This window comes from Podarcis pityusensis, assembly GCF_964106645.2.
Source record: "Podarcis pityusensis genome assembly, chromosome: 16".
Taxonomy (NCBI): Eukaryota; Metazoa; Chordata; class Lepidosauria; order Squamata; family Lacertidae; genus Podarcis; species Podarcis pityusensis.
In genome coordinates, this window is record NC_138041.1 from 39,284,033 (window position 1) to 39,306,417 (window position 22,385).

The 22,385-nt window shown below is 42.4% G+C and overlaps 1 protein-coding gene across 1 annotated transcript in view; it reads left to right on the plus strand.

Annotated features, from left to right (window-relative positions):
- Positions 1-20,245, plus strand: part of ATP6V0A2 (ATPase H+ transporting V0 subunit a2) — a 38,157-nt gene extending 17,912 nt beyond the window's left edge. The window contains exons 9-20 of the mRNA XM_080985625.1: positions 1,104-1,316; positions 2,083-2,233; positions 2,793-2,932; positions 3,986-4,140; positions 5,249-5,336; positions 6,283-6,401; positions 8,043-8,256; positions 10,112-10,231; positions 15,293-15,412; positions 17,129-17,246; positions 18,470-18,641; positions 18,903-20,245. Coding sequence (XP_080841751.1) covers positions 1,104-1,316; positions 2,083-2,233; positions 2,793-2,932; positions 3,986-4,140; positions 5,249-5,336; positions 6,283-6,401; positions 8,043-8,256; positions 10,112-10,231; positions 15,293-15,412; positions 17,129-17,246; positions 18,470-18,641; positions 18,903-19,002 — 1,710 coding nt within the window. The 3' untranslated portion in view covers positions 19,003-20,245. The remainder of the gene's footprint in view (positions 1-1,103; positions 1,317-2,082; positions 2,234-2,792; positions 2,933-3,985; positions 4,141-5,248; positions 5,337-6,282; positions 6,402-8,042; positions 8,257-10,111; positions 10,232-15,292; positions 15,413-17,128; positions 17,247-18,469; positions 18,642-18,902) is intronic.
- Positions 20,246-22,385: the final 2,140 nt, after the last annotated feature.

Below are 22,385 nucleotides of genomic sequence, written 5' to 3' on the forward strand. Positions count from 1 at the left end.
ACCTGACACCTGTTGTAGCTACCGCACTCTTCCATTCTATCAAAGGTCATTCGTACCTGTTTGGTCCCCTCCCTTTGCCTTTTAAAGTGCATTTCCCCTCCTCTTTCTATGTAGTTTCTCAGAACAAATAAAAAGGGCGATACTTTATTTGATAAAAAATAAACTGATTGGGGAAAAAATCTTGGTTGTATGGCTTGGAGAAAAGAAGACACTTCCCCAACTGCCTGGAAAGAAATTAGTTGCCATCTGTGCTCTCTCTCTCCCTCGCTGTGTGTGTGTGTGTGTGTGTGTGTGTGTGTGTGTTTGTAAGAGAGAGTGAAAGCATGTGTATAAACTCAAGCCAGAATATAATTACTTGCTTTCCAGTAGCTGTACTGGTCTGTTGTACTAAGAAAATAATTTCTCTTGATACCCATCCAACCCAGTGGGACTCACTTCTGGGTAGATCTGCAGAGGCTCTCTGAAAATTCTGCTGGTTCCTAACAAAGGGCCAGCTAGACAGGTGCAGCTTTGTAGTCTCAGTGTGTGGATGAGACAGTGGTGTTGGGAGGAGTGGTTCGGGTTTGTTAGATATTGGATAACTTTCCGATACAAGGCGGGCCAGTGCAAAATGGATGGGCTCCACTTGAGCTGGGATGGAACCAGACTGCAGGCTTCCCACAGGCATCTGACTGGCCATGATGATAACAGGGTCCTGGACTAGATGGGCCATTGGGCTGCTCCACTTGGTTTGTCTTACGTTTGTGTGTTGGCAGTTCAAACTGGAGGTAGGCATGTGGGTGAACTGTAGCAGGGCGGCCTTTATTCTGGAGTAGTTAATCCAGAAACAGGGGGGGCCCAACCGATTTTACCTGAGGGAATGTGCCCCTTGATGGAAAGACTGTACAACCCTACTCTATTTCTTACAACTTGAAAGCATTTTTAGTTGGGCCGCCTGAAGCCAGATGGAATAGCTTTTGAGCTGCCAGTAGATAAAATCAATACTGAAAGACCCATGTGAGTATAGCTAGCGAGGGCAGTTGTGTGAACTTTGTATAAAGTTGCCCTGATCGTTCAGTGTTCTTGTTATAGTTTTAAATATTTTTCTAAAAACAATCACAAAGGTACTGCATAAAACTGAAGATTATTTACGGCAAGTTTTATGCAAGGCGTCTGAGTCTATCTACACCTGGGATGTCCAAGTGAAGAAGATGAAAGCCATTTACCACGTGCTGAATCTCTGCAGCTTTGATGTCACCAACAAATGCCTGATTGCTGAGGTCTGGTGCCCAGTGGCTGACCTGCCAAACATGCGCCGAGCCCTCGAGGAAGGATCTGTAAGTGATTTAAATTTTAGTTTGCTTTATTTATTTTTATACCACTTAATTATTAACATTTCTAATCAATGTACGTAAAAACAATGCACAGAAAATGGGACAATAAAATTTATCATAAAACCAGACACCCTCTTAAAGTGCCTGCTGGAGTAAAAAGGTCTGCATCATGTGCCTGACGTTCAGCAAGGAGACTGTCTGTCTTCATCTCAGCAGGGAGCTTGGGACCCACTGCACTGCGCTGAATGTACTGAATGGTAGGAGAGAATGTTGCACTGGCAGCATGTAGCATTCAGGGTTTTCAGTATGAATGATAAATTACATGCATTTCTTTATAAATAGAAGGGAGGAGGCTCTGAGTTGCGTGGATAATGAAACTCAGTGCCTTGCATGAACAGGTTATGGCTGAAGTTCAGCAAACAGCAAGGCTTTCTGAGGATTGTCTGTAAACCTCTGTGGACATCAGGTGAGGTGGAAGGCTGGAGTTGCACAGGCTCGCCCTGGCTGACATACATACATTTGGATCTCATGGTTACAGAGGAGGGGTTTGCACACCTAGTTCTGAAGCATGTACTCTAGCATGTGAATGACATGGAGAGTTTTGTATGTGTACATCATTAGAGCTGGGGTGGCTCAAGTCTGACTCTGCGCATCCCCACCCCATTTCTGCTCATGCTCATTGTCTGGATAACAGAATGTGGAAATCAGTGTTATTTTTCCAGCGTCTCAAAAAATGATACAGGTCTCCTTTTTTAAATTCTGTAACCAGAGTGAAAGTGGAGCGTCTGTCCCTTCGTTCATGAACACAATACCAACAAAAGAAACGCCTCCAACTTTGATACGTACCAATAAATTCACCTCTGGATTCCAGGACATTGTTGATGCTTATGGGATTGGGAGCTACAGGGAAGTTAATCCAGGTGGGTCATGGATTGAAAGATACTTATTGAGAAGCAGGATTTATTTTTTCTCCTTTGTTAGGAATGGTTGCAGGAGTTTCTTAAGAAATCTTTATAAGGCATGGAAAAGTGTCTGCTATTTAACACTTGTTAGCAACAATGGTTTGTCGTGTGCTGCAGAGTGCATAAGAGCGCAAAGTAAATTCAGCTGGTTACACATCCAGGTGGACAGAGGGGAGATGCCCCCTGGGCAGCAGATGAGCAGAGTAGACTGGGATAGGGGAGAACTAGATTGCATTTGGCACGTCAGAGCAGACCCACTGAAATCAACAAGCTTGACATATAGCCTAAGAGAGTGTGTCAAGAATGTTCATGGAAAGGCCGGGTTTGGGGGGGAACATGGAAGAGCAGAGCGGTGGCTGGATTATGCTTTTCCTCCCTTCTTTCAAGGGCCAAAATGAGCCAAATTCTGGCACTTTCAAACAATGACTTAGAGTAAGCTAGCATAGGCAGCTTATGGATGCTATGCATTATGTATAGTTGCTTATAAAGCTGAAATTTTGTCCCTCTCATTTTGCAGCTCTCTTCACCATCATCACCTTTCCCTTCTTATTTGCTGTGATGTTTGGAGATTGTGGACATGGTTTCATAATGTTCCTGTTTGCTTTGTTCATGGTATTATATGAAAAACACCCCAAACTTCTGCGATCACAAGACGAGGTACAGATGAAATCTTCTTCTTCTTCTTCTTCTTCTTCTTCTTCTTCTTCTTCTTCTTCTTCTTCTTCTTCTTCTTCTTCTTCTTCCTCCTCCTCCTCCTCCTCCTCCTCCTCCTCCTCCTCCTCCTCCCCCCCTCCTCCTCCTCTAGTATTGTTTTCAATATTTCTGTTTCTGTAAACGGCCCCTTAGTTCTCTCCCCCCCCCCCCCACTGGAGTTTTTCCTGTGCATCTGCCACATAGAAGGGGGAATACTTTAAGGCAGAATTGAGCAGCCTGCGTCCCTGCAGATCATGCTGAACTTCCAATTTCTGGCAGCCCTAGGCAGCATGGCCACTAGTCAGGGATGGTGGAAGCTGGAACTTGAATTGCATCTTGCGAAGGGCCCGCAGATCCTGATGCACTGCAGCTCCCATCAGCCCCGGCAGCATGGCCAGTGGTCAGGACTGGGTCAGGAATGATGGGAGTGTAGTCCAAAAACATTGCAGAAAGCCCTCCAGTTGTTTTTGGACAACTGGTCGTCCTGATCATTAGCCAAGCTGCCTGGGGTGGATGGAGCTTAAGTGCATCATTAGCTCCTTTTTTCTCTTGTTGATTTGGGCAAGGGAGGGCAAATCATTCACCCATTGTTGTATGGAAGGTGACAACTTTTTCTAGTGTGGAAGCGCCATGTGTTGCACTTACCCAAAGGCATGCATATACTGATGGTAAATTCTAAATAGCAGAGATGTAATTCAGCAAATCCTCATGCCTCGCTTGTGATCTTCCTGGGGGCATCTGGCTGACCACTTTTGGAAGCTGAATGCATCCAGCAGAGCAGTTTCTTATATTTTTATGCACAAAGCACACTGCATCCTTACTAAGATTGGCTGCTTCTGCTGAATTTCTACCACACATTGCGGGAATTGTGAATTGTGGCGTATCTGGACACTGCACCACATCAAATACATTGTTTGGAAGTGCATCAAAGCTTTTATGTGCTGCACATGTAACAAAGGGTCTTATCTTTGAAGTTCACATGGCAGTCAGTGGGCCTGTCCTTTTTAACATTTGCAGATCATGAAGATGTTTTTTCAAGGACGATACATCATCTTGCTGATGGGACTGTTTTCTGTATACACTGGCCTGATCTACAATGACTGTTTTTCAAAGTCTTTGAATATATTTGACTCCCACTGGAACGTTTCCCAAATGTTTGCTGTGGAGTGGCGGTGAGTGACTCCTTTGTTAAACCCAGTGCGGTGTGAAAGCAACCTACTGCATTGAGATAGGAAGCTCAGAGGTATCTCTCCCCACTTGTGCAGTGTCCTAAACCTGTCACAGCATACTTTTCACTCATTCTACAGCAGGGGTCAGTAAACTTTTTCAGCAGGCGAGGCGGCCAGTCCACTGTCCCTCAAACCTTGTGGGGGGCCAGTCTATATTTTGAAAAAAAGAAGGAAAAAAAAGAATGAATTCCTATGCCCCACAAATAACCCAGAGGTGCATTTTAAATAAAAGAACACATTCTACTCATGTAAAAATACCAGGCAGGCCCCACAAATAACCCAGAGGTGCATTTTAAATAAAAGGACACATTCTACTCATGTAAAAACATGCTGATTCCTGGACTGTCCGCAAGCCGGATTTAGAAGGCGATTGAGCCAGTCCGGCCCCTGGGCCTTAGTTTGCCTACCCATGTTCTACGGTAAATGAAATGTGCCTCCAGTTCCTGCCATTTTCATGATTAATTTTTTTAGCCTTTCAGTTCAATTATGAAGTATCTTTTGTGGTGTGCAGAATAATAAATGGCTTACTGGAAAGCAACAGCCAGTAACTGCCATTCTAAAATATTGTGGTAGCTTTTCTCAATCATTTAATGAGAGGGATATGTCCTTCACTTGAAGGACATATTTACTAGCTACCTGTATGCTTGTTGGTGGTGCCACCACCAGGGGCTGCTCTGTTGGTATTGACCTGTGACAGGGCCTTTTCAGTGGCCACCCCGTGGTTGTGAAATGCTCTCCCAGGTGAGGTGTGTTTTTCTCCCTCACGATTGACTTCCAGGTGATTTTTTCTTTTTAATTCCTGGGAAGCTTGCACAAGGCCTCTGGAAGGCTGTAAATACTGAGTTGGACTATTGTTCCATGTAGCTAACCATTGTGTTCAGTGACTGACTGGCAGGATTTCCGATGGGAGGGTTCCCCAGCCCTACCTGCAAGATGTCACAAGATCCTTGTGGGATCTTGCGGAAGCTTCTGACAGCAAATAGCCTATTGTGGTGATACAAATATCTTTGTTCAAGGCTTAATTCTGCTGCGTGCTTTTTTTTTCTAACAGTGAGGAGGACATGAAGAATCAGTATTTGATGTTAAATCCAAACGCGACTGGAGTGTTCATAGGACCTTATCCTTTTGGCATAGATCCGGTTAGTGTTCTTCCCTGGAGCTTCCACTGTGTGGCAACGACTACCCTATAAAGAAAAAACGGCAGTTTTATGGTTCTGAATCATAGGTCAACAGATTTACAGCTTTAATTTTTATAAATATTTCTGTTTGCTAGGATAGTCCTATAGGGTTGGCAACTCTTCCTTACTTCTTAAGGAAGTGTACATGCAAAAGGTGGAGGGTTCAGTCCCTGACATTTCTGGGTGGGTCTGGGAAGAAAGTTATGCCTGAAACCCTGGAGAGCTGCTGTCAGTAGATCAGAAATGGAGAAAATGTGGCCCTCCCAGCTCTTGCTGGACTCTACCTCCCATAATCTTTTTCCATTGACCATTCTGTTTGTGGCTGATGTGAGTTGGAGCCCAACAACACCTAGACGGCCACAGGCTACTCACCCTTGGCATAGGCAATACTAGCTGGACCAAGGGCCTGTTTCTGGGATAAGGCAGCGCCCTGCGTTCCTAACAGCTTTGTCCCACAGAAGGTAGCTGATTAAAGGCACTATGTGCTATTTTTGTGAACCTTCCCCCCCCCCCCGCCCATGTTCATGTTCCCTATACCTGGTCACCTCCCACCCTTGTCAGGAGAGCCACTTAGTAACGCCTTTTTCTCATTTCAGTTTGCCCCCTTGGAACCTCTCCCTCAAAGAATTCTCAGCATGGTCCCACCTTGCTGTCTCCACTGTAGCATGGTTTTCCATTTCAAGGATATTATCCTGGGTGTCCCATGTTTTCTAACTTGCAAGAGAACTAAAGTGTGTTTGTAAAAGAGCTACATGGGGTTTCTTGCTTACCTTGCATACAGGAATGCTGGAGAAGGACTCCATACTGTGCTGTATAAATCATTGCTTGTAGTTAGAATCTGAGCCAATATCTCATTCCTCTTCCTCGGTTAAGTCTGATTCTATCTGCCTCCTCTCTCTCTTACCAGATTTGGAACCTGGCGAACAATCGTCTCAGTTTCTTGAATTCCTTCAAAATGAAAATGTCTATAATTATTGGAGTGACCCACATGACGTTTGGGGTCATCTTAGGAGGACTTAACCACTTGTAAGTGTGTGTCTTCACAGGAGAATTGCAGCAACCAAAAGCAGAACAAAGGCATAAATGTATTTTTAAAATTCCTGTTCTTACGATAAAATGAAAACAGCTCTACATAAAGCAACAAGCTGAAGCTTACCAAATTATCAATGACTATTAGTGCAAACTTTTCCATGACAATTACTATAACCTACATTCTCCCTCCAGATTTATCTTGCTGCTCCAGATTCAAAGCCTTTGCTGGGTGCTAGGTGTGTCAAAACTATTTCTCCTTTAGCTGTTAGCAAGTTTATATCACTCCTCTGTTGTTTTCCTTCTTAGTTACATGAGGCTTGGGAATGTTTGTACCGAGGGTTGTAATGAATTGATAAGTCTTGAGAAGATTAATTTTGAGGTTTGGGATTTTTGAAGGTATATATTTATGTGGTTTTAATTGATGGTTGTTGAAAACTATATCAGTTTATCCAGGACAGTTGTGTACAGTGGAGGTTTGAGGTGAATTGCTTTGCTCTCCTCTGAAATTTTATATGTAAGGATCAAAGCCTATTGGTGAGTATCAGCTTGTTGTGTTTTATGTACAGTGGGTTTTTTCTGGGCTATTAATATTTTTATTTTTTATAGATTTATTGTGCTTGGGTTCTTTGTTAAATAAGGTCTCCACTGAAAACCTTTGTGTTGAAACACTTTGGGCATATATTGAAATATACAGTCAAGTATAGGATTTGGCCTAGTAAAGGTTTAGTGTTTGTATATAGGATAATTATTTCATTATAATAAATAATTCTGTGTTTTCAATACACCAGTTCCTTAGCTCTGTTGTTTGTTGATAGTTTTTTGTGTGTGCTTCAGTTGTTTGCAACAATTTGGTATGCCTTTTTATTCGAGGTGGGAATTTCTTGGAAGAACTTTTATGTATAACCTATTTTTAAAAATCAAGTTGATGAACAAGCACAGCTATTATTCAAGATCTAGCCTACTGTTTAAGGCTCCCTAGAGCTCCCTAGCTAGTAGGGAACCTTATACATGACCTTACTCTAATTATTATTATTATTATTATTATTATTATTATTATTCTGTCCATCTGACTGGGTTGCCCAAACCACTTTGGGCGGCTTCCAGCAAATTAAAACATCAAACACAGTAAAACATCAAACATTAAAAACTTCCCTATACAGGGCTGCCTTCAGATGTCTTTTAAAAGTCAGATGGTTGTTTATTTCCTTGACATCTAACGGGGGGGGGGGGTGTCCACAGGAGGAGCATGACCTACTCTGCTCGCTTCCCTGCTCCTAACACCTTTCTTTCCAAGACATCTATCCTGTGGCTACAAATGGCAAAGAACAGTTTTCTCCTAGGTCTGTAAGTAGCAGCTTATCCAACATTGCAGAAGAGAGTTGCTGGGCAGTAAATGTCTTGGCATTCATTTTTCAGATCAGAGATGGGGTAACTGTACTCCTGTTGTTGAGTTCCAACTTCCCATATCATGGCCCAGTGGTCAGGGATGATGGGAATTGTGGTCTAACATCTGGAGGTTGCTTCTTTTTTCTTGGCATAGACACTATATTTATGTATAAGCTTTCTCTGTAAAACTGATTTCCACTTTGAATACAAAAAATGAAACGAAATCCACCTTTTTTCTTATTCCACCAGGCATTTCAGGAAGAAGTACAATATTTATTTGGTGTTCATTCCTCAACTTCTGTTCATTCTTTCCATCTTTGGATACCTGGTTTTTATGATCATCTATAAATGGTTGGCTTTTAGCGCGAAGAACTCTGAGACGGCTCCCAGCATTTTGATTTTGTTCATTAACATGTTCCTATTTCCTAATAAGAGAGAACCACACATCTTTTTCGAAGGACAGGTTGGTAAGCCTTATAATCTGAAAGATAGTCACAGAATTCCTTATCTTTGCCTGTCTCCGGTCTTGCAGTTCAGGGTTTCCTAAAGAGAAAGCAAAACACACAACTCTTCTGCTGCATTGATTTCAAAGGAATAGTTAGGCATGTACTTAAATTTCCTTAGTTGAAATGAACAGGTCTTTAACAGGTTGCTTAATTTAGGTTGCTTAAATGTATCTTTGCTAATGTGGCTGAAGGTGTGGGGAGTGGAGCCACTTTGGGGTATATGTACTGCGAATGTGCAGTAGTTACTGAATTTTGGGAAGAGTTAGGTTAAAGTATTACAGTGGTACCTCTGGTTGCGCACAGGATCTGTTCCGGAGCTCCGATCAGATCCTGAGGAATTCCCAACCAGAGGTGCCACTTCTGCACATGCGTGTGGTGTGGAAGAGCGCTTCTGTGCATGCGCACGGGGCGAAAGCTGGAAAAATACTTCTGGATTTGCCGCATTCGCATCCTGAAGTGTGCGTATCCAGAGGTACCACTGTACTTGGTTCTAGGCATGTATGGAAGATAGTCTTTCCCTGTGCTGGTATTGTTGGCATCCATCTGTCTCAGGAGACGATGGAAGTCAAACCACTGCGTTAGCAACACCAAAGTGACCTCCCCGCGGTGCAAGCCTTGGCAGTGTGTATGTTGGAATTAGGAGGCATCTTTTTGATTCTAGAGAAAGGAATAAAATGTTCTGATAAGAGCAACACTTCTTTTTTAGCAACTCAGTATTGCATAAATGAAAAGATAAGACTAAATCAGAAGTTATTTTGTGGGCGCAGTGGCCTGGGATGAAGTGGCATATGAAAGTTGTGGCATGGAAGAAAAAGCATAAATGTGGAAATATTGTAGTGATGTATGCAAAGTATAAACAAGGCAATATTAATATGTGGTTTCCCCACATTTTTCTCTTTGCTGTTCTTTCTGCACTGATTTGGTTTTTGTCTTTGCTGTGTGTATGGAGATGCAAGTGGATGCTTTGAAAGGAAGAGAGGCAGTTGGAGAAATATATGGAATTGAACAGACAGCCATACAAAAGTGTTCATTTTAGGACTTGTAACCCAGTTTTTAAAAAATCTTCAAATGCAGTCCTAAATACACGTATTGAGAAGTAAACCACATGGAACACAGTGAATTCTGAATAAGCATGCATAGAACTGAATCATCAATGCATAATCTCAGTTTTTAGTTAACTGATAAATTTTTACATGTGTTGCAGGAGGCATCATATTAGGAAAGTCATTTCTTCCCCTCCCTCTTCTAGGATGGTATTTGCCAGCTGCAATTTTAACACAACTTTAACTCTTTTATTAAAAAAAATCTGCCTGATTAATATGGTCACCTTGGCAGGGGATCAGAAGGGTTCTTTTGAACTATAAATAAATGTTGTGGCCTTACTTTTTTATTGTATTAAAATTAATAAGGTATAAAAAGTAAATGGAAAAAAAACCCCAATTCCAAACTGGCATTTAAGTCAGTTGTCTTGCAAATCCTTTTCCTGCAAAGAATTGACACCTGTCTGAATCCTTTCAGTAATGTATATGCCAAAGGTGGGGAACCTGTGGTCCTCTAGGTGTTGTTGGAACCAAGTCCCATTAGCTCTATTCCCAGCATTCAGGGATTGTGGGAGTTGTAGTTTAGTGATTCCTGGAGATGTCCACAGTGATGTCCACAGATTCTCCACCCTTCAGGGCACTGGGCGAACTGTCGCATTCTGAGGCACGGCAGTTGCCATTAGGAGAGTTTTAGTGGTTTTGTGTAGGGAGGAGGGAATCAGCCTCCATATAAAACAGCTTTGTCTTTTTTGCCTCCTCTCTTTCAAAACAGATGGTTCTACAGAAATTTCTCCTGTCTGTTGCTGTGCTTTCAGTTCCAGTGCTGCTTTTTGGAAAACCACTTTATTTATACTGGTTGAGCAATGGAGGCCAAAGCATCGGAGCATACAGAGTATGTATTGGAAATAACTGCCTATGGTAGCATGTGTGTTATAAGATTGGCAAAATCCTTCTTCCAATTAAATGTATGTTCTCTGAATTAGTTTGATGGCTCTGTAAACACATGTTCTTTTTGGTTAAGGGGCAAGGAAAAAAGGATAAGAATAAACACCATTTTGTTACAGAAAAGGACATATATATGTTTCCAAGCCAAAAGTAATAAAATGAAGTTCTGTAACAGTGTAGCCCAACTGACCAGCCTATGACTACAGGCAGAGGTTGCGTTCCCAGGTATCGCACACATATGTGAAATCATGTATAGTGGGGATCACCATCTAAAAGCCAAACTACTCTAAAAACCCACCCAACTCCACCACAATTGTTCTCTCTAAATCTCCTTTCTCAAACTCCAACTCTCCACAGCCTGAAATATCAGTGCAAAGGGTCATAGGATTGCTAACCATTTTCTTGCTCTTTTTGCACCATTTCGGCCATTTCCCCACTGTTTTTGGGCCATTTTTGCGGCTTTTTGCTGTTTAAATTGATTTTATTTATTTCCTGGCACTGTGCAGGTGCCGTCACGCATGTGTTAAACGCATGAAAGTGGGGAGACACCTGTATTATTATTATTATTATTATTATTATTATTATTAAAAAAGCAAGTTACAGATGGGTAGCCGTGTTGGTCTGCCATAGTCGAAATAAAAAAAATTCCTTCCTGTAGCACCTTAAAGACCAACTAAGTTAGTTCTTGGTATAAGCTTTCGTGTGCATGCACACTTCTTCAGATACACTGAAACAGAAGTTACCAGATCCTTCTATATATTGAGAAGGTGGGGAGGGGTATTACTTAGAAGGGTGGTGGGAATCGGAGATTCGCAGATAGCTGAGATGAGCCTGTTGACGACTCTTAACGACTGTAATAGGTCTTACAGGAAAAGGCAAGGGGTGAGAAGGTGAGGAATGGCTTAGTCATGTATAATGAGATAAGAATCCGATGTCTCTGTTCAGACCAGGTTTCTCCATTGTTTTAAGTTTGGTAATGAGTTGTAATTCAGCAGCTTCTCTTTCCAGTCTATTTCTGAAATTCCTTTGTAGTAAAACAGCTACTTTGAGATCTTGTATAGAATGTCCTGGGAGATTGAAGTGTTCTCCTACTGGTTTCTCTGTTTTGTGATTCTTGATGTCAGATTTATGTCCGTTTATTCTTTGGCGTAAGGTTTGGCCTGTTTGTCCAATATAGAGAGCTGAAGGACACTGTTGGCATTTGATGGCATACACAATGTTAGACGATGAGCAATTAAATAGTCCCGAGATGGTATGTGTGATGTTGTTGGGGCCAGTAATGGTGTTGTCCGGGTGTATGTGGCAGCAAAGTTGGCATCTGGGTTTATTGCAGGCTCTGGTGCCAGTGTCCGTGTTAAGTCTGGTTGTAGTATTATTGTGGGTTAGGAGTTGTTTAAGATTGGGTGGCTGTCTGTAGGCAATGAAAGGTCTTCCTCCCAGAGCTTGAGAAAGAGAACTGTCATTGTCCAGGAGAGGTTGTAGATCTCTGATGATGCGTTGAACTGTTTTAACTTGGGAGCTGTATGTGATGACTAGTGGAGTTCTGTTATTTTCTTTTTTGGGTCTGTCTTGCAGCAAGTTCTCTCTGGGTATCAGTCTGGCTCTGTTGATCTGTTGTCTAACTTCATCTGCTGGGTATTTTAGTTCTGAGAAGGTTTGTTGTAGATCTCTTAGGTGAGAGTCTCTGTCTGTAGAATTGGAACAGATGCGGCTGTAACGTAGTGCCTGGCTATATACAATGGACTGTTTGGTATGTTTGGGATGGTAGCTAGAGGCATGTAGATATGTTTGTCGGTCAGTTGGTTTACGGTATAAGGTGGTGTCTATGTGTCCATCCTGTATTTTTATAGTAGTGTCCAAAAAATGTATTTCTTGCATAGATTGATTCATTGTAAGGTTGATTGTGGGGTGAAAATCATTGAATTTCTGGTGAAAGGTGTCCAGGGTCTGTTGACCATGTGTCCAGATGATAAAAATATCGTCAATGTATCGTAGGTACAAGAGAGGTTTGAGTGGGTAGGAGTTTAGGAAACGTTGTTCTAAATCTGCCATGAAGATGTTGGCATACTGTGGGGCCATGCGGGTGCCCATTGCTGTGCCGCTGATCTGAAGGAACAGGTCATCACCGAATTTGAAGTTGTTGTGGGTAAGGACAAATTGGCAGAGTTTGGTGGCAAGGTCCGCTGTGGTTTTATCTGAAATGGTGTTCCTTATAGCTTGTAAACCATCGTTGTGTGGGATGTTGGTATACAGAGATTCCACGTCCATAGTAGCTAGTATAGTATTGTTGGGAAGATTATTTAAAGATTGTATTTTCCTCAGAAAATCTGTGGTGTCACGTACATAGCTGGGAGCACTGATGGCATATGGTTTCAGAACAGAGTCCATATAACCAGAGACACCCACTGTAATAGTGCCAATACCTGAAATGATGGGGCGTCCTGGATTTCCTGGTTTGTGTATTTTAGGTAGAAGATAGAAAGTTCCTGGTCGAGGTTCTGTTGGTGTGTTGGTGAGGATCTGTTCTTGGATGTGTGGGGGTAGCTCCTTAACAATCTTGTTCAGTTCTTTCTTGTATTCTTGTGTGGGGTCTGAGTCCAATTTTGTGTAAAAGGCGGTATTGGAAAGTTGTCTGCGAGCCTCCTGAATGTAGTCAGTTTTGTTCATGATGACGACAGCTCCCCCTTTGTCTGCTTCTTTAATTATAATGTTAGGGTTGTTTCTGAGATTATCTATGGCTCTCCTTTCAGCATGGTTTAGATTTTGTTGTAAGCGATGGTGTTTTCTGGTTACATCTGTTTGGATTCTGTGGCGGAAGCAGTCAATGTACAAGTCCAGTGTGGTATTGCGTCCATCAGGAGGGGTCCATGTGGAGTCCCTTTTTGTGTAACACTTTTTCAGTGGTAGTTGGTGGTCAGTGTTCTGTTGGGAGGGTGGTTGTTGTTCTCCAGTGGGTTGAGAGGTGTTGTGTTGTGAAGTTGTTGTTTGTTCTGATTTGTCTTGTTGTTGTGTGTGTTGAAAATACTCCTTCAGGCGTAAACGGCGGAAAAATGCTTCCAAGTCCCCGTAGAACTGGATCATGTGTGGGGATTTGGCAGGGCAGAATGACAGTCCACGTGAAAGGACTGATTCCTCGGCTGGGCTGAGTGCTTGCTGTGAGAGATTGACAATATTGTTGATCTTGTTTTGATTAGTAGCCTGTAGGTTGGAAAGGTTAGAGAGTTTCTTGTTTTTCTGTTTCTTCAGTAGCTCCAGTTGAGAGTGGTAAATGTTTTCCTTTCACCAGAAATTCAATGATTTTCACCCCACAATCAACCTTACAATGAATCAATCTATGCAAGAAATACATTTTTTGGACACTACTATAAAAATACAGGATGGACACATAGACACCACCTTATACCGTAAACCAACTGACCGACAAACATATCTACATGCCTCTAGCTACCATCCCAAACATACCAAACAGTCCATTGTATATAGCCAGGCACTACGTTACAGCCGCATCTGTTCCAATTCTACAGACAGAGACTCTCACCTAAGAGATCTACAACAAACCTTCTCAGAACTAAAATACCCAGCAGATGAAGTTAGACAACAGATCAACAGAGCCAGACTGATACCCAGAGAGAACTTGCTGCAAGACAGACCCAAAAAAGAAAATAACAGAACTCCACTAGTCATCACATACAGCTCCCAAGTTAAAACAGTTCAACGCATCATCAGAGATCTACAACCTCTCCTGGACAATGACAGTTCTCTTTCTCAAGCTCTGGGAGGAAGACCTTTCATTGCCTACAGACAGCCACCCAATCTTAAACAACTCCTAACCCACAATAATACTACAACCAGACTTAACACGGACACTGGCACCAGAGCCTGCAATAAACCCAGATGCCAACTTTGCTGCCACATACACCCGGACAACACCATTACTGGCCCCAACAACATCACACATACCATCTCGGGACTATTTAATTGCTCATCGTCTAACATTGTGTATGCCATCAAATGCCAACAGTGTCCTTCAGCTCTCTATATTGGACAAACAGGCCAAACCTTACGCCAAAGAATAAACGGACATAAATCTGACATCAAGAATCACAAAACAGAGAAACCAGTAGGAGAACACTTCAATCTCCCAGGACATTCTATACAAGATCTCAAAGTAGCTGTTTTACTACAAAGGAATTTCAGAAATAGACTGGAAAGAGAAGCTGCTGAATTACAACTCATTACCAAACTTAAAACAATGGAGAAACCTGGTCTGAACAGAGACATCGGATTCTTATCTCATTATACATGACTAAGCCATTCCTCACCTTCTCACCCCTTGCCTTTTCCTGTAAGACCTATTACAGTCGTTAAGAGTCGTCAACAGGCTCATCTCAGCTATCTGCGAATCTCCGATTCCCACCACCCTTCTAAGTAATACCCCTCCCCACCTTCTCAATATATAGAAGGATCTGGTAACTTCTGTTTCAGTGTATCTGAAGAAGTGTGCATGCACACGAAAGCTTATACCAAGAACTAACTTAGTTGGTCTTTAAGGTGCTACAGGAAGGAATTTTTTTTATTAAAAAAGCAAGGATTGCCAAGCTGGCCCAGGTGTTGACATGACCCTTACCAGTTGTTGATCTTGTGAACAGTCATTCTGCTGTGAGGCTGTTTTTGGCCCTTGAGGTCTTGCTAAGTTGTGCCACTGGGAGGGTTCCCTAAAGTGCAGCTAATTCTTACTCTTCACACACTATAAAAGCAACCTTAATTCAGTAGAGGGTTGTGGGTAGAGTGTGTTTCAGCTCTCAAAAATTTGGGTAGCACTGAGATAGAAATACAGAAGGCTTCATTTCATTTTAAAAAGTTGGTCACCTTTCTTGAGAACGAAATCTTTAGCACTTGGGTTTTTGGGGGGCCGGTGGAGATGGCTTGCATGGTTGCTGTAATCCAACTTGGGCCGTTGAGGTGGGGTGAGTGATACAATTCAATTTTTTATTTTTAAATTCTCCAGAAAGGCTACCGGTTAGTACGAAAAGAAAGTGAAGAAGAAATTGCTCTGCTGAGAACTCATGATATTGAAGAAGGAAGCAGCTCTTTGGACCACAGGCACAAAGATGAGGAGAAAGAAGAGGTAGATGTGTGTGTTTCGCAGACACTGCCTGTAGTTTGGAGCTATGTAAAAGGAATCCTCTCAGTGCAGCACAGGGCGTGTTCGCCTTCCCCTTTAGTTTGTGGTGTTATATTTCTTTCGGAGGGACGCGGGTGGTGCTGTGGGTTAAACCACAGAGCCTAGGACTTGCTGATCAGAAGGTCGGCAGTTCAAATCCCCGTGACGGGGTGAGCTCCCGTTGCTTGGTCCCTGCTCCTGCCAACCTAGCAGTTCGAAAGCACATCAAAGTGCAAGTATATAAATAGGTACCACTCCGGCGGGAAGGTAAACGGCATTTCCGTGCACTGCTCTGGTTTCGCCAGAAGTGGATTAGTTATGCTGGCCACATGACCCGGAAGCTGTACGCCGGCTCCCTCGGCCAGTAAAGCGAGATGAGTGCCGCAACCCCAGAGTCGGCCGCGACTGGACCTAATGGTCAGGGGTCCCTTATTTCTTTCGGAAGGACTACCCCCCTTTGTGACTTGTATGCATTTATCAGCAGTCTGGAAGACTGCAAAATGTGCACAGGCCACCTACAGGATGCTGGCTCTTATTTCAAACCCTTCCTCAAAACGCCCTTTTTAGGGTGTCCTGCACCCTGGCATTTAAATTAATGCATCTCCCCCTGCATTTACCCTTGCCCATAAATTCCTTCCTCTCCCTGTGTTAAATTTTAGATTGTAAGCTCCTTGGGGAAGGGACCTGTCATCTTGTAATTTGTTACTGTGTTGTGCTGGGCTTATTGAGGGTGCTATCTAAATACCCCCTAGAAAACTTCTAGCAATAGTTTTCTCAAATGTTCTGCCTCCAGAGAGCCTTTTCATGCTGAGTTGACTACTCTAGAACTACTGCGTATTGCAGAGGATTCAGGATAGTGTTGCATGATTGACACAGCATGCTGTGAAGCCTCCACATCCCCATGCATGGAGTATGTGCCTAAGATAAAACCTAACGCTTCTCTGTGCTTTTTGGGGGCAGTAAGGGTAAAAACAAGGGCCGCGGGTGGCGCTGTGGGTTAAACCACAGAGCCTAGGACTTGCCGATCAGAAGGTCGGCCGTTCAAATCCCCATGATGGGGTGAGCTCCCGTTGCTCGGTCCCAGCTCCTGTCAACCTAGCAGTTCGAAAGCACGTCAAAGTGCAAGTAGATAAATAGGTACCGCTCTGGCGGGAAGGTAAATGGCGTTTCCATGCACTGCTCTGGTTCGCCAGAAGCAGCTTAGTCATGCTGGCCACATGACCCTGTACGCCGGCTCCCTCGGCCAATAAAGCGAGATGAGCTCCGCAACCTCAGAGTCGGCCACGACTGGACCTAATGGGCAGGGGTCCCTTTACAGTTGCCTTTACCTTAAGGGTAAAAACTGCCCAAGGAATACCATTTAAAAACACCATAGAGCAAGTTCAGACAGGCTGACAGAGATGTGGCAATGCACATTACTATCTCCACTGGCGGGCAGCAGCTCTCCAGGATTGTAGGCAGGATTTTCTCCCAGCCCTATTTGGAGTTGCTGGCGACTAAACCTGGGACCTTCTGCTTGGTCCTTCCTGATACCCAACAAAGTCATACTCTGTAGGCCTGTTGATCTCAGTGGGTCTACTCTGAATATGACTAGCACTGGAGACCACCTACTGAAATGAATTTGATGTGTCCCGGGAATTCTAAAGTACATCTGTATGTTTACATATTATTTTGTTTTAGTTTAACTTTACAGATGTATTCATGGATCAAGCTATCCATACCATTGAATACTGTCTAGGATGCATCTCCAACTCTGCTTCATACCTCAGGCTCTGGGCTCTCAGTTTGGCCCATGCACGTAAGTATCCTGCATGCAGTCTCAAACGCTCTATTTTCTTGTTCCCACCTTGGTTCTTCAGGAGTCTCTCCCCGCTTTTGATTTTAAAACAAATATAAAACATATTTAATTCTAATGTGCATATTCATTGTCCTATTCAGACATAATAAAAATTGGTTTCCTGCAAGGAAATTGGAAGCATTCATGTCAGGGAACTGCCATCTGTTCAGGAGGGAGAGAGGAAAAGCCGAATGGATTATAGAGAGCCTCCAAGGATCGTGGGAAGCAGCTCCTACTCCGCAGAGGAGAGTAACCACGCCTCCAGTGGAGAGGAGCTGCAGGGCTCGGAGGAGGCGAGGCGGTGCCAGGACACCTCGCCTGGGCAAAGCGGGGAGGAGAGGGGTCCTCCGTTACCCACGCCCTCCTTGCGCAGTAAGCTTCCGCGCAGAGAGGGGAGGCGCGGACTGGGCATCAAGAAATTGCTTTGCTGGGGAAAGTTTAAGAACCACCCACTCATGGATTCTGCCAGTGAATGAGCCAGCCACGGGAGAGTGGCGCTCTGGACAGATAAAGTTTATTTTTGCAGCTAAAGCAAGGCTTTACTACGGAGTAGGCAGGTAATTGCCTGCTTGTTCTCGAGCAACCGCTTGGAACCTTTACAATCCATTTTCAGTTTTAAACTATAATCATTGTTCCCTATAATGTATGAGAACTGTGGTATATTGAAGCTATGGTTAGTAAAGAGGCCAGAATCTGAAACCATGGTTTGACCTCAGCTTTTTTTTACATAAGTTTTTATTAAAATATTTTTCATGAGTAACAGAAGTATATTCAGTGTTCAAATGCTAGCGTTCAAATCATACAGTTCAATTACATTCAGCATGATACATTGTTGGTATGGGCAGTATTGGGTTGAAGGTGAAGAAGCAAACTGCATTTCCCTAACTTTAGACACCATAGGAAATATACTTAACTTAAAAGCAGAAGCAAATCTTCCAGTCTTGCCAGTATGAAGTGGGGACAACAGATCATGCAAGCTAAGAGCTTTCCACAGCTCATCCACATAGTCCAAAGCCATAGTTTCCTGTTGCATCTGAGCAGGGCATGATTAAGGTATTACATCTTCAACTGCTTTTAATAATGAGAAATGTGTCCCTGGCAAAATTACTTGTCCTTTAGGCATGTCATGTGGTAAAGTATTAAAAAGCAGGATTTGGGACAGTTTATTGTGTTTTTATTTTTAGAATTATCAGAAGTCCTCTGGGCAATGATCATGAGAGTGGGCCTTCGCGTGGATGCGACTTATGGGATCATCCTTCTGATACCAGTTTCAGCCTTATTTATGGTTCTAACTATATTCATTCTTTTAGTCATGGAAGGTCTTTCTGCTTTTCTACATGCTGTACGACTTCACTGGTATGTGTGTTCCTTTTAATATATACGTGTGTGTGTGTGTGTGGCTTGCTAGCAAAACATTTTGGATTTTTTAATTAAAAAATGTAAAGCTTAATTTTTATTTTTATTTTTAAAGTAAATGAATCCTTTATTGACATTAAGTATGTTCCACTGGAAAGTAATTATTCATTGTAGATACGATTCAGAGCATGTTTGCCTAGCAGTTTTGAACGGGGTCCGTGTGATTGCCTTTATCTGAATGTAGTGCTTTTCTTCTTACAGGGTAGAATTTCAGAACAAGTTCTACGCAGGCGAAGGATACAAGTTCACACCTTTCTCCTTTCAAGACATTTCTTTACATTGTAATAGATACATTGCATAGTTTGGCTGCTGTAGTCGGTACGTCTCTAGAGTTGTTTGAAAATAATCATGTACCTATTTGTCATTCTTGTACAGTTCATTGTAGAAAAGAAAAACACTGATTGCCTTACAATGCAGCCAAATAATTTTGTAATATATAACCTCACATTTGGATTTTGCTAACGTGGATTTCTGGTAAATAGTCACAAAAATGTCTGTGTTTTCCAGTCATGAGCACATATAAATTGATTTTAAAACTGATTCTAAATATCTCATTGCTGCTTTTAAAAATGCTGCAGGTATTTTTAAGAGCAGTTTGTTTTCTTCTGTAAACCCTTACAGTGCATCTGATATGCCCTTAACTGGAAGTAAGCCCCATTGAACCTGAGTTCAGTACTGAAAAATGCCTTGTCATTCCTGTTAGTACTACTGCACCTTCACGATTACTCATAGCTCAGAAAATCAGGCAGTAGCTGAGAACGAAGTTGCTTACCTTTCAGTATTTACAGGAAACTATTAAGACTTTGTTATGCAGTCTAATACATGGGCTAAGATATTGTTTAAAAGCTTTTTGCCTCTGGTTTCAGCAAGAGCTATGCTATTTTTTTTGCCATTGCACATCCTACATTTTGAATATAAGAGGAAGGATTTGAAAGCCATGCCAGCTTTTGGATTCACTAAAAACTTGGAAGCCTGTGGCCTTGAATTTTTTAAGGAAATGCCTGTTAAGTTGACCAAGGAGCGAGTTATAGGGGCTCACAGTGATTCTCTTCCAATATTGCTACCTGAAATTATTTTGCAAGGTATTAAATATTCTAATTTAACTCCTGGTGGAACTTAAACTTCATTTGCTTAAATGAAAAAAAGATTCCTTGAAATTAAGTATATGCTTATGTAAGTTTCTTCAGTATTGCTGTCTGGATATCCCCATACCTTTTGTTCAGTGTTGAATGGCAAACTACCTGCGTTAGTACAAGTTCTTAGAAAACAATTACACACTCCATTTATGCACATCATTCCATTGCTGGAACTTAATACTTGCAAAATCAGGTTCTAGTTTAATTTTGTTTTTGACACAGCAGTGAATTTGAATGAAACTTGTTTATACTCGGTGAAGACAGCTACCTTTTAAAAGTTTTTTTTTAATTTCAAAATGAAAATGGAGGTATTTCACCTTACCGAGTTTTATAATTGCCGGCAGAATAAATCTAGCCTTCTTTCATATTCATCTTAAATAAAAGCTAATCACTCATTTTGAGAACAAACATTGTGCCTGTTAAATTGTAGCTTGCAATGAATTATGATGGTGATGATTTAAACCTCTGGGGAACCAAGCTGTGGGGGAAATGAGGATATGAGTCCCTACAGAGAAAATGATTGGATGAGAATGGGCGAATACCAGAGTTGGAAGGAGAACTATTATTGTAGGGATGGTGGCAGGATGAGAGTGGGTTGTATTGTTCAGGAAATATAATCATTACAATGGATACAAGAGACTGCCCAGTAAAAAATATCACATCCTTAGATTAATGTAGTCTGGAACCATTCTGGTGTAACACCTTAATGGTTAAATTCTCCCTTGTCACCCATGATAATCTACTGAAGAAATGGAAGAAAAAGAATGGGCTACTCTGGTTGTGAGTAGAGGTGGATGGTGTCTTCAATGCATGTGTGTGTGTGTGTAAAATTTATTGAGTTTGGATTTTTGGATTTGATATCCCGCCTTTCACTCCCCTTCAGGAGTCTCAAAGCGGCTCACATTCTCCTTTCCCTTCCTCCCCCACAACAAACACTCTGTGAGGTGAGTGAGGCTGAGAGACTTCCAAGAAGTGTGACTGGCCCAAGGTCACCCAGCAGCTGCATGTGGAGGAGCGGGGAAGTGAACCCAGTTCACCAGATTAGGAGACTACCGCTTTTAACCACTACACCACACTGGCTCACCACACTGCACACCACACTGTGCAGAAAAAGGGGTCTGGGTTAAAGGCGGATCTACATGGATCCTCATGGATCCTCCACTTTTTAAAACATAACTCCAACAAATCCAGTGTCAAAACACATCTGGAAGGCACGCCTACAGACTGGACTATAAAAAACCTGGATCCAACACAGCAGCACCACAAAAACATGGATCCTCATGAATTCATATGATTTTTATATTGAAACAAAATAAAAACACCCTGATACTCTACACCACGTATTTGTCTATAGGCAGAACCAAAAAAATCACGCATCCACTGTTTCGTGGTACCGCAAAGGTGCAAAAACATGGTTAAAAAACACGGATCCTCATGCTTTTTGCACTAGATCAGCCCGAAGTCACCATCAGATCAAAGAGCATGGCCATGGGCACAGCATGCACCACAAAAATCACGGATCCACGGCTTCCTGGCAAGACCGTGGCCCGAAAACGTTCTGAAGCACGGATCCTCATGGATCCTCACACTTCTTGCATTGGGCCACCCCTAACTCACTGTCAAATCACACATCATGTCCAGGGGCACAACCTGCACCACAAAAATCACATATCCACGGCTTCCTGGAAACTCCATGGCCCAAAACCGGGGTTCTGAAGCACGGATCCCCATGAATCCTCATGCTTTTTGTCTCTACTTTCCAGGGACAGTCCTGGATTTACAGAAGCCATTCTGGTTTCTGATTTGATCCCGGAAAGTCCCGCTTTTCCTTCGGATAAATGTTGGAGGATGTGGTATGATATCCCAGAGAGAAACATCGTGAGGGCATGGAGTCGTGTGATCCTGGAGCCAAGAAGATCAAGTAACTATGCAACCTTTAGAAGGCAGCTGAAGGCAGCCCTGTATAGGGAAGTGCGCAATGTTTTCTTACGTTTTGATGTATGTTGGAAGCTGCTCAGAGTGGCTCCGACAGCCTTAGTCAGATAGGTGGGGTATAAATAAAAGAATAATAATTATCATTATCTTATTATATCATTAATATTATAATATCAAATATTACTATTGTTTTAATAATTTTAAGGTCGTACATATATATAAAATAAATGTTCATAAATGTACTAAGCACACACACGAACACAAACCACATGTCTGAAGCGCACAGAAAAAGTCCTGAAACCCTCCCAAATTTACTTGTTCCAAATAGCACATTGAAATGATGGTTAGTGATCAAGGCTTGATGTTGTTGGAGTTTGCTAAGGCTAAGGCTAGCTTGGAAGATTTGATTTCTACCCTTACAGAATTTAGGTTTGCACTTTTTTTAAAAGTGGAGGATCCATGTAGATCCGCCTTTAACCCAGACCCCTTTTTCTGCACGATGAGTTTTACACACACACACACACACACACACACACACACACAGAGTCCGTAATAAATTATTTTTCATAAATGTTCTTTCTTGAATTCCGCACATTTTTCTATGGACATTGAA